Source organism: Gorilla gorilla, chromosome 19, assembly GCF_029281585.2.
Source record: "Gorilla gorilla gorilla isolate KB3781 chromosome 19, NHGRI_mGorGor1-v2.1_pri, whole genome shotgun sequence".
In the NCBI taxonomy this organism is placed as follows: Eukaryota; Metazoa; Chordata; class Mammalia; order Primates; family Hominidae; genus Gorilla; species Gorilla gorilla.
In genome coordinates this window covers 47,603,856-47,616,600 of record NC_073243.2, presented here as the reverse complement: position 1 = coordinate 47,616,600, position 12,745 = coordinate 47,603,856, and the positions used below count along the sequence as shown (strand labels likewise).

At 34.8% G+C, this 12,745-nt stretch overlaps 2 protein-coding genes across 5 annotated transcripts in view; both read left to right on the top strand.

The window, feature by feature from the left end:
- The window catches only part of IPO11 (importin 11), a 224,248-nt gene that overhangs the window by 169,517 nt on the left and 41,986 nt on the right, over positions 1-12,745 (top strand). The window lies entirely within an intron of this gene.
- Positions 232-9,544, top strand: LRRC70 (leucine rich repeat containing 70). Its single transcript, XM_004058797.5, has 2 exons — positions 232-7,032; positions 7,497-9,544. The coding sequence occupies exon 2, from the start codon at positions 7,535-7,537 to the stop codon at positions 9,401-9,403; it is 1,869 nt and encodes a 622-aa protein (XP_004058845.1). The 5' UTR covers positions 232-7,032; positions 7,497-7,534; the 3' UTR covers positions 9,404-9,544.

Genomic DNA, 12,745 nt, shown 5'->3' with positions numbered 1-12,745 from the left:
TTCACCATGTTGGCCAGGCTGGTCTTTAACTCCTGACCTCAGGTGATCCACCCACCTCGGCCTCCCAAAGTGCTGGGATTACAAGTATGAGCCACTGCACCCGGCCTTATTAAACCTTTTAAATGTGTAATCAAGACTAATAAAGGCTAATTACCCACCCAAAGTCAAGTACCAAACTGAAATTCAAGTCCAGTCTATCTTACTCTTAATGTCTTCTCTGCCAGGCTATTGAGTACCTCAAGTAATGCTCTTTTGCCTAATTTTTCTATTCCACAATCTGGTTTTACTATTTCTGAGCCATTTTTGTTAGTCTGATTAGAAAATGAGATCATATTCCTAGATATTTCATTATTAAAGTAAGGTACTTCTTCCAACCACTTAAAACCACATATCTCGTTTTTATTTAAGTTGTTCATAAAAGGGACAACAAATCATTCTTCTGTCCTTTCTCTAGAAATCAAATGCATTTATTAAGAAAGTATTTATTGAGACTCTCCACTGCATTATAGATACTTATCCGGAAGAGATGACATAGAAAATACATTGGAAGTATTATTTGGTGTTTACAACTCTAAAATTCTAGCTTATTCACAGGACACAATACCTTTGAACTATAATATCTTGATTTTATAGTACACAATCATTGTGTATATATATATTTGTTTATTTATTTATTTATTTATTTTTGAGGCTTTGAGGCAGGGTCTTACTCTGGTTGCCCAGGCTGGAGTGCAATGGCATGATCTCGGCTCACTGCAGCCTTGACCTCCCAAGCTTAGGTGATTCTCACACCTCAGCCTCCCAAGTAGCTGGGACTACAGGATTGCGCTACCACACCCGGCTAGTTTTTTGTGTTTTTAGTAGAGATGGGATTTCGCCATGTTGCTCAGGCTGGTGTTGAACTCCTGCACTCAAGCAGTCCGCCTGCCTGGGCCTCCCAATATGCTGGGATTGCCACTGTGCCAGGCTTTTCACATTCTTTCATAGTTAGTTATGAAGTTTGGTCACTGCACATTGTTCATTTTTTGTTTCATTTTCTCAAGTTCCGTTTGTTACGAAAAACCTCCTATTGTAAATTATATACGAACAAAATTTTATATATGGAAATGTGGTAGTATCTTCTTGGGGTGTAAAGCTTTACTGTTTTTTTTGAGATGGAGTCTCACACTGTTGCCCAGGCTGGAGTGCAGTAGCATGATCTCGGCTCACTGCAACCTCTGCCTCCCGGGTTGTAGCTGGGACTACAGGTACCTGCCACCACGCCCGGCTACTTTAAAGCTTTACTCTTAATTTCTCTGTCTCATTTTTTTATCCATTGTATGAGGGTAATCATAGTACCCTACTTTATAGGGCTCCTGTGAGGATTAAAAAGAGATAATACTTGAAAAATGTTGAGAACACTCTCTGAGTCATAGAAGCACTCTATCAATAAATAGATCTGATCCAGCAGTAGCAAAAGGAGTTAATCCTATATTCTGTTTATCCTAATTTCTCTGCTTCACTAACCTTTCTGACTGTGTACTCCTTTTTAAAGTTGTGAGTTAGATTTTTATATAGGGAATTTTTCTGAATTGCTGAGTAGCTATATTATACTACATAGTAGAAATATGTGTTATCTGTGAGCTGATGGATGAATTATGAGCAGTGGTTATTGGAGTGAGAAAGAACTGCTGATGCTTCTTTGGCGGGTCAAAATAATGGAGATTAAACGGTAGAAGTTCTGTCAAATCCAAGCTATAAGATGCTTCAAAGGCCAGCTGTGAAAAGGTTAGCAGTTTGGGTGCCAAGAAGCAGTTAACCATATTCCAATTACAAAAATAGGCATGATTCTGGAGTTATTTTTCACACGGTGGTCAATTTGACTAGTCTCATGCCTGACATAGATAGTATTGTGTGGAGCCTTGATGCCCCTGCAGTATTGTACATATACCTCTCAGCCGTATTGGGTGGTCTTCAGCACTGGTGGCTTAACATTGAGAGTTCCCTTAGGGGTTATTTAGGTTAATCCTTATTTGGTAATAAACTTTCCTTCTATAACATCTCTGATGGGGATGTTCATTCAACTTCTGTTTGGATACTTGGCTAATAAAAAGTCCCTGGTCCTTAAGGCATCCCATTTTATTGTAGGACTTCTTTCTAACTATAGCTATTTGTTATGTAAGTATTATCCTCAAAATACAAACAGTGACTCCCAAATCTGTGCTTTTAACTCCATATGCTAGTTTCTATATTCAATACAGTCTTCATTCATGTAACTTCATCCTTTTTATAATATTGTCTGTTGAGGCAAGAAAATAATTTCACAAAGGTTATTATAGTTATTGGAAGAGACTTAGCTCTCTCTCATAGCCTTATTAAATCATCTGTTAGGCTAATTACTCCCTCCTCTCTTCTTCTGGTGCATGTGCGTGTGTTTGTGTGTTTAAAACTTTAGGGATTTTAGGGATTATGATAAACTGGAAATTGTAATATAAGCATAAAATAAGAACCATCAAAATGGAAGGGATTTGCACGAAAGAGAAATTCTAATATAGCTCAGATCTGAACTATAATCTGCTGAGTGAGATTAGTCTATCTCAGCACAACCCAGAAGGTGGTGGATAGGGTCAGAAGAGAGATTAGTGTTCCAAAGGTTTCATGTGGAGCCAGGGGAAAGAGGAGATATTTTGAATTCCAGTCCATCTCTGCTAGCTTTTTCTAAGTTGAAACGGCCCTTCTGTTTAATAGTTCTGCTTTCTGTGCTTTGCAGTGTAAAACTGTGCCAATATACATCAAAGAAATTTATCATCATATACCCGCAATGAGGATGGTACCTAAAATTGTCCATGGAAATAAAATATGCTTCTCAAAATGACTGTGTAACAGGAACAGAGATCAAGAAGTTAAAAATGTTCTTCTAAAGTCATGCTGGGGGGTGATTAATAATGTTCCTTGAAAGTGTCCTAGTGTCAGTACATCCTTAGGAAGTATCAGTTCGCTTTTAAAGCCCCATAGTCACAGGCATAGTTGAAATTTTATGCTTCTCATGCATAAAGTGCATAAAGTTTATTTTTTATTCTCATAAATAGATTTGCAGTTAAAAATTTCTTAGTTGATTTTCTTGTTGACAATTGAGCAAATAGAGATATTCATAGTTTTGCCATGTTATGGGAGCACAATATTTGTTTCTGTTTTTATTTTAAAGCATACATTAAAAACTTAGAAATGGTGACATATCTTGGCAGTAATGCTCATGGACAAATTTTACACGGATATCATAGCTACTGTCATGATATTTTCATTTAGAAATTATTTCAGACTTAGAAAAACACTGCAAGAACAATAAAGAACACTCATATGACCTTTACCCAGAATCACCTGTTGTTAACTTTTGTCCCAGTTTGTTGCGTGATACACATTTTCTGTCAGATAACTAGATAGATGTTTTATATTCTGAACCATTTCTGTGTAAGTTGTATTTGTCATGGTCTCTTACTCCTCAGTACTTACAGTCTAGGACCAATTATTGTTTTAGTTCTTGTGTTTTTGTAGCCTCTTTTACTCTGTCATGTCATTTCCTCAGTCTTTTCTTTTTCTCTTATAACATTTTTAAAGAATCCACTCCTTATAATCTCTCTCCATCTTTCCAATTGCCTCTCTGTTTTTGTCTCCCATCCATCCTCTCCCCACCTCTCCCAGCAGAATAGAGTGTTCCTCATTTGTGGTTTGATATTTCCTTATGGTTAGATTTATGTATGCATCTCTCGTTAGAATATTGCATAAGTGATGCGTCCCTCTTGGAATATCACAGGCAAAATCACGTGGTGCTCATCTGTTTCTCACTGATGATGTTAATGCTGGTCAAGGTGTTATCTGATTTCTCCACTGTGTATAGTTACTATGTTGTTTTTTTGTCTTGCAACTGATAAGAAGTCTATATTGAGATATACTGCCCCTCATTAAAATGTATCTCCTACATTGAGCAAAAGAATTCTCAAATTGTTTGCTAAATTTTTTTTTTCCAAGAACACAAGTCCACTTTATTTACCTTTCATTAGTTTAAATCTTTAAGGGGTTACAGCATCTATGTCCAATGGCCTTAGCAGAAGGATCGCTTTGGAATTTGGCAAAAACCATGCCAATGTTTCCTTGGGCCCAAGTTACCTTTCTCTAGAATACTCTGATTTTGTTTGATTTGCTGCCAGGAGTCACTTGTTGTTCTTTGCTTTGTGTACGTAAGCACATTTATTGCCCAAATAGAATTCAGTTTCATCTCGGGCATAAACACCTTCAGTTTTAAGAAGATTTGTGTGCTCCCTTTGGTTCCAGAGACCCTGCTTATAGCAGCAAAAATGGCCTTGGATGACAGCCTTCCAGAAATACTTGCCTTTTAGAAGTCATGTTCCAAGCAGGCCTCAACAGGCTTCATGATGGCAGAAAGAGCTGGATTATTTTTAATCGCAAATCCCATTTCACATTTTCATTCTCTTGATTTTAGGTCCATCAGTGACTTTTAAGGTCCATAAAATCAGTAACTGCTGTTATTATAAGCCATTCTTTGTATGTAAACCAATCTTGATTGGTTTATATATAGATGGTATATATCTAAATACATATAGGCTGGACACAGTGGCTCACACCTGTAATCCCAGCACTTTGGGAGGCCAAGGTGGGAGGATTACTTGAACCTACTAGTTCAAGACCAGCCTGAGCAAAATGGCAAGACTCTGTCTTTACAAAAATAAGAAAAAGCATGGTGGCATGCACCTGCAGTCGTAGCTACTCAAGAGGCTGAGGGAAGAGGATCACTTGAGACTGGGAGGTCGATGCTGTGGTGAGCTGTGCTCACATTGTTGCACTCCAGCCCAGCCGACAGAGCAAGACTGTGTCTCAAAAGAATACATGCATACGTACAGATGATGTATATTTAAAAGAGCTAATGGAACAATTGCTCTGTTATTTATACATTCTTGTTTTTGTATGGGGAGAATCTGAATGGAAAAGAGAATAGTTGTGTATTAATACCAGAAGCATGAGATGATTTGAAGACAAAGGCAGTGTAAAAGAATGTTCAGCAACAAGAATGAGAGGAAAACAGCTCAATGAGTCAATTTCCTGGAAAGAAATAGAAGACTAATTTAAGAGGTTGAGCGTAGTGTTCAGTAATAGTTGTAATGAACATTAGTAATCAGAAAAGGATAATGAGGAATCATTGTTGATCAGTTGTGTCTAAGAACAGCAACTCCTAAATGAACAGAAAGACTAAACTTTGTTTTGCTGGAGATAGGAATTTTTTTTTAAACCATTCAACCTGAGAGTTACAGTGTACTATTTATATTTACTTGTTTTATTGAAGTCAGTTTAGTTTCCTTCAGTTTTTAGAATGTGAGAAGTGAGATTTTATTTTGTCATTTTTCCTTAATACAGTTTCCTAAAAATTTTACCTTTGCATCCTAATAAGTGTTCTTGACTGCTTTGGATATTTTTGGCGTAGAGAACAAAATTAATTCATACTCTGGTTATATTACTTTGTGGGTTTTTTCTCTTTAATTTTATTTTTATTTCAAAGGACCCTTTCTCTGAATTTTTCCCAAGAAATTGAAAAATCCATGGGACAAGCTTCATATCACCTTGTATATTATTGGAAGTACTAAACAAAATGGACCTGAGAAACCTAGCCCCTACCTCAAATTCATATCATTTCTGTCACTTGTTTTGTTTTCCATTTTTAATGCATAAATAGCAATAACAGTAACCAGCCATAATGGATAGGTGTAAGAATCATAAGTCATTTTGATAACGATCTGCTGTCCAGTATGCATTGCTGAATTTTTAGTCATAGAAAGATAATGCTAGGTATTATTTCAGCTTTCTAATATGGACATAATTCATATTATTGTCTAAAGTAATTGTTGATGTGAAATGAAACTGCTTTAATATCAAAGGAGAGTTGTATACAATTATATAACTTGATATTTTAGGAATATTAGTGTATTAGTAATATTAATAAAAGTCAGAATTAGAAAGCTTAAGCAACTAGCTTAAAGTTAGTTAATGAAAGAAAGTTAATGACTGAACAATATATAATATAAACAATTTATATCCGATTCTTTAAATTCTTGAAAAATGACGTTAAAAAATTCTCCATTTTTGTTCTAAAAGATTCAAACTAATACAGATATATATAGGGCAAACCATCGCCTCTCTTACTCTCCCCAACTTTTCTTGCAAAGATAACCTATGTCAGTAAGTTGGTATGCAGCTTCTTAACATCTTATAACCCAACACAACCAATTAGTGCGTTATTACTAATTAGTAGCTTACTACCAATTAGTACCTTCATGTATTAAGTAGTACTCAGTATTCTTTGCAACCAAAAATATTTTGAAAATTTTAAAAAGAGCACTGGAGGATAATATAACAACATTTATGTTCATTCTAAATTTTTTCCCCTATTTTTATTAAAGGAATAAAGCATAAAGTTTAAGTCTTCAGTGCGTATTTAACACAACATAAATATTTTATTCATTAAAAAGTTTACAAAAAATTGTATTACTCGATATACATCTTATTTGAACTAGCCTTTTCCATTCAGTAGCTATGTTGTTTGATAGCTAGAGTCTGTTGATTGATATTTGGGTTCTGAATAACTAATGTTTTCAAGTGTCCTTTAAAAACTATTATTTTTATATTATAGAAGATATTTCGATGTGTATATTAGGAAAACTCTAACTGCATTCTGAAAAAATAAGTTCCTGAGATTTCCGTTCAGCAATACTTTTGAAACACAGATAAAATTACTTCCTGTCTCTTAGCTTCCTGTATCCATGGCAACCTCTGTTTTACACATTGACTGTAAAGGAACCAATGTGAAGAGTGGTGTTTCCTGAGCAAACGGTGACTTAAAAAAAAAAAAAAAAAAAAAAAAGTGGTGGGGTGGAGGTCAGCAGTGCCACAGAACAAACTGGAGTTAAGAAATGTCGTTCTTCAGATTTAAAAAGAAAACCTTTACTGAATCAGCTGAGTGTTAATAATACGAATTTCCTTTTCTTGGTAAGATTATTTACTTAAATACGAACTTCTAGCTGACATGAAAAATAGTTCTGTGAAAAACTGTAATTTAGAGTTTAATTGTTCTGTAGTGAATTTGTATTTTCATAAATTATAATGTTATTTGATATTAGACTTTATGTTGTTAAAGGGACATATTAAATTCAAAGATTCTCATTCCTACATCATTTATCACCTATGTTGTAATCAATTGTAATTTTTAAGTTAACTTAGCAAATGTTTCATTAATCTGAACTATTTTGTCAAATAGTGGGTTAATGGCCTGATCATGTTAATAATTCTAGAACGTATTCCATACTCATTATTTTTTGCTATTACCATGGCATGATTTATGATAGTATTATTGGCTGATCCTAATTAAAATAGAATACAGAAGTTATAGTATTATAAAAAAATTCATTTGATGAAGTTTTCATGATTTAAAGCTTTACCTTCTCTTTTTATAGCCAATTCTGATCTGAACAGAAAAACCAAGAACAGGGATATGTGTGGATTACAGTTTTCTCTGCCTTGCCTACGACTGTTTCTGGTTGTTACCTGTTATCTTTTATTATTACTCCACAAAGAAATACTTGGATGTTCGTCTGTTTGTCAGCTCTGCACTGGGAGACAAATTAACTGCCGTAACTTAGGCCTTTCGAGTATTCCTAAGAATTTTCCTGAAAGTACAGTTTTTCTGTCTCTGACTGGGAATAATATATCTTATATAAATGAAAGTGAATTAACAGGACTTCATTCTCTTGTAGCATTGTATTTGGATAATTCTAACATTCTGTATGTATATCCAAAAGCCTTTGTTCAATTGAGGCATCTATATTTTCTATTTCTAAATAATAATTTCATCAAACGCTTAGATCCTGGAATATTTAAGGGACTTTTAAATCTTCGTAATTTATATTTACAGTCTAATCAGGTATCTTTTGTTCCAAGAGGAGTATTTAATGATCTAGTTTCAGTTCAGTACTTAAATCTACAAAGGAATCGCCTCACTGTCCTTGGGAGTGGTACCTTCGTTGGTATGGTTGCTCTTCGGATACTTGATTTATCAAACAATAACATTTTGAGGATATCAGAATCAGGCTTTCAACATCTTGAAAACCTTGCTTGTTTGTATTTAGGAAGTAATAATTTAACAAAAGTACCATCAAATGCCTTTGAAGTACTTAAAAGTCTTAGAAGACTTTCTTTGTCTCATAATCCTATTGAAGCAATACAGCCCTTTGCATTTAAAGGACTTGCCAATCTGGAATACCTCCTCCTGAAAAATTCAAGAATTAGGAATGTTACTAGGGATGGGTTTAGTGGAATTAATAATCTTAAACATTTGATCTTAAGTCATAATGATTTAGAGAATTTAAATTCTGACACATTCAGTTTGTTAAAGAATTTAATTTACCTTAAGTTAGATAGAAACAGAATAATCAGTATTGATAATGATACATTTGAAAATATGGGAGCATCTTTGAAGATCCTTAATCTGTCATTTAATAATCTTACAGACTTGCATCCAAGGGTCCTTAAGCCGTTGTCTTCATTGATTCATCTTCAGGCAAATTCTAATCCTTGGGAATGTAACTGCAAACTTTTGGGCCTTCGAGACTGGCTAGCATCTTCAGCCATTACTCTAAACATCTATTGTCAGAATCCCCCATCCATGCGTGGCAGAGCATTACGTTATATTAACATTACAAATTGTGTTACATCTTCAATAAATGTATCCAGAGCTTGGGCTGTTGTAAAATCTCCTCATATTCATCACAAGACTACTGCGCTAATGATGGCCTGGCATAAAGTAACCACAAATGGCAGTCCTCTGGAAAATACTGAGACTGAGAACATTACTTTCTGGGAACGAATTCCTACTTCACCTGCTGGTAGATTTTTTCAAGAGAATGCCTTTGGTAATCCATTAGAGACTACAGCAGTGTTACCTGTGCAAATACAACTTACTACTTCTGTTACCTTGAACTTGGAAAAAAACAGTGCTCTACCGAATGATGCTGCTTCAATGTCAGGGAAAACATCTCTAATTTGTACACAAGAAGTTGAGAAGTTGAATGAGGCTTTTGACATTTTGCTAGCTTTTTTCATCTTAGCTTGTGTTTTAATCATTTTTTTGATCTACAAAGTTGTTCAGTTTAAACAAAAACTAAAGGCATCAGAAAACTCAAGGGAAAATAGACTTGAATACTACAGCTTTTATCAGTCAGCAAGGTATAATGTAACTGCCTCGATTTGTAACACTTCCCCAAATTCTCTAGAAAGTCCTGGCTTGGAGCAGATTCGACTTCATAAACAAATTGTTCCTGAAAATGAGGCACAGGTCATTCTTTTTGAACATTCTGCTTTATAACTCAACTAAATATTGTCTATAAGAAACTTCAGTGCCATGGACATGATTTAAACTGAAACCTCCTTATATAATTATATACTTTACTTGGAAATATAATGAATTATATGAGGTTAGCATTATTAAAATATGTTTTTAATAATTTGTGAACAGTGTATTCATTTAGCAAATATTTTCTTTGATATATACTGTATTAAGTAATAATAGCTAACATTTCTGTGTATCAAGCACTGTGCCATATATTTCACATTTCACATTTAATCTGTGAATAGTCTTGAAAGGTGGCACTATTTATACTGTACAGGTGAGGAAACTTAAAGTTTAAGTAACTATGCCAAATTCTCACAGCTTGTAGCACTTTTTGGGCCTCTCTGACTAGAGTTCATGCTTTCAGTTTTATAGTATATTGCTGCTTTGGTTCTAGGATTGTAATATGAAAAAAATAGACATGGTTCTTATTCTAGGTAGAGCTTGAAATTTAGAGGAGGAGATACATGGTTACTGCACAGTGCGATGATAAGTACTGTACTTGGAGATGCTGTTGAGTGTAACATTTGTGGAGGTGAGAGATGGCTTTATGAAGAAAGTGACATCAAAACTGGATCACGAAGAATAAGTAGAAATTAGCCCAGTGAAGAGAGCTGAGTAACATCGTGTCAGAGGGGTTAACGGAAGAAAACATGCTGCTTTTCAGGAACTAAAATTCAGTACAGCTGGCGTCGTGAATGATGGTGTGCGATTTAAAGCCCGAAAGAGAGATCAGGTGATGAAAGCTTTATAGTTACATGCTTTATCTTGAGGGCAACAGAGAGCCATTGAAGGATTTTTAAGCAGTAGAGTGAAATGATTAGATTTACCCTTTAGAAATTTCCCTCTTTCTGGAAGGAACAATAAAACCGGAGCCAGAATTAGTTGAGTAGGAATCTGAATTACTAATCCAGGGGAAAGATGATAGAGGCCTGGGCCAGGATACTGGCAAAAAGGATGGATGGATCCAGAGGTTCTTTGAAAGTAAAATGAACTGCCTTGGTGATTGGTTGAGGGGTGGCAGGGGAGGGAGAAGTCAAAGATGTTAGGTTTTTGGCTTAGGCAGTTTTGTGCTGTATTCACTAAGCTAGGGAAAGAAAAGGGGTGGGGCAAAATAATGAGTTCAGTTTTAGACAGATTGAATCTGAGGTTCTTATTAGATCTCCAAATGGAAATATATATCATGCAGAAATTCAGAAGCGAGATCTTATGGTATTAGGCCAATACTTCTTAAACTTTCATCTGTCCAGTACACTGGAAATGTATGATGCACCCTTTACAGTAACAATAACCATTTAAGCTGTGGTTTTGGGAGATAGGTAAGTGGGGAAGAATAAGACCTTGTAGAAGTTGAGAGAGTCCCTAGGAGATGTTAGTGCCCTTGATTAAGAATCTTTAATATAGATGGTAATTGAAGTCATAGAAGTAATATAATGTTTTTCTTTATTAGCAAAAATTTGTACTTGCAGAATATTTGTACTGCAGAATATTAGGGATTATAGTAAGTGCCTATGCTTGTTGGTTAGTTAATAGTGACCTGAACCACAAATATGTATTTAAAATTTTTTCTTAATATATTTGAGAGAAAATCAGAAAGGAGCTGAAAAGTAATTTTAAGATATATTAGAAATTGCATAAATAAAGCCCCACCAACCCCAAAGGGTTTTCAAACAATGGTTTGCTTTTCCCTGCTTAGCTGAATGCTTTTTCGGGGATTATAATTTCAGCAGAAAATGTGAATATATTTAAATAAACATTATTTTTCCTAAGTAATTTGTTTTGTTATGGAAGAGAAATCTTTTTGTTCACCTTGAGAGACATTTTTAATAATGTATTTTTTTCTTTGTTGTATCCTCCCAACTCCTACAAATCCAATTATGTTTTTTCTTTAATTACTAAAAGTACTTGTTCATTGGGAAAAAATTTAAACAATGCAGAAATACATAAGGTAGGCTGAAAACTTCTCCATACCTCCCTTCCTTACCACCTAAACCGTACCCTCTTAAAGATGTTCACAAGCAACACAGCTGGCTATGTGAAGTTCAGGAAAATTTATATAACAAAGTATTTTTATCTTAAAATTCCTAAATTCAAAGAAGGCAGTTCAGAAAATCTATCAAAATTTTTGCTTTTTGAAAATATAGCTTCTAATTGATTTAGACTCAACTAGAAAACCAATTATATTAATATCAATTTATATATGGAGCTATAGTTCTACACAGTGGTATTCATTAAATGTTCATTTCAGTCTTTGTCAGCTATTTCCTTTTAAAAAATTTTTCTTTTTTTTACTAATCAAAAGAGAGCTGGAGTAAGTAGCTACTCCCTTGAAAAATGTTAGCCAGCTCATATTTCACCATTGTTTGGTAGTTGTACAGTTAAAAAACTTATTTAAGGTATAATTGAAGTGTTATAGGCATAATAATTTTCTTGGGTACAATTTCTGTATTTCATTGTTTCACATTTTGAGCAGCCCTAAGTTAAAACTAAATGATATTCTAAATTAATATAGCTAAGGAAGCTCACCTTTCTGAAGATTTCTGTATTTCTCTACCATTTACTACAGGTTCTTATCTCTACCATTTATTAAAAGTTCTTGATTAGAGCACCCAAAAATAGGCTCTAATTTAGTGTGACTGTGTTTGAGGAAGAATAGAATCCATTTTTTCCATTGAGTATTACAAATTGTAATTAAAGTTGCAGGGCATATCAAAAGTAATTTGTTTTCCCCTCATAACAAATGACAAATATTAGAAATCAATAGTATTTATTTATAAACTATAAATTAAAAGCATATAACTTTTAAATTTATAATTCCAATGTGGAATTTTAAAAACATATGTCTTATTTCTGGGATGTAAAACTGAGAACTTGCTCTCAACCTCTTCCTATCAGTGGAGTAGATACTTTTGGTGTCAAGCTATTGATGAGGGCTTCAGTGGTGATGAGACAGAGACTTCAATAGTAGTGATCAGGAGGAGATAGGAGAGGCTGGGCACGGTGGTTCACACCAGTGATCCCAGCACTTTTGGAAGGCTGAGGAAGGTGGATCACTTGAGCTCAGGAATTCGAGACCAGCCTGGGCAATATGGTGAAACCCCATCTCTACCAAAAATACCAAAAATAAAAATAAAAAATAAATCTGGGTGTGGTGGCCTGTGCCCGTAGTCCTAGCTACTCAGGAGGCTGAGGTGTGAGGATTGCTTGAACCCAGCGGGAGGAGGTTGCTGTGAGCTGTGATCACGCCACTGCACTCCAGCCTGGATGACAGAGCAAAACTGTGCCTCAAAAAAAAAAAAAAAAAAAAAGGAAATAGGA

Bases quoted from the DNA above. Each gene is read 5' to 3' on its own strand.
- LRRC70 (XM_004058797.5), top strand. From the start codon at position 7,535: ATGTGTGGATTACAGTTTTCTCTGCCTTGCCTACGACTGTTTCTGGTT.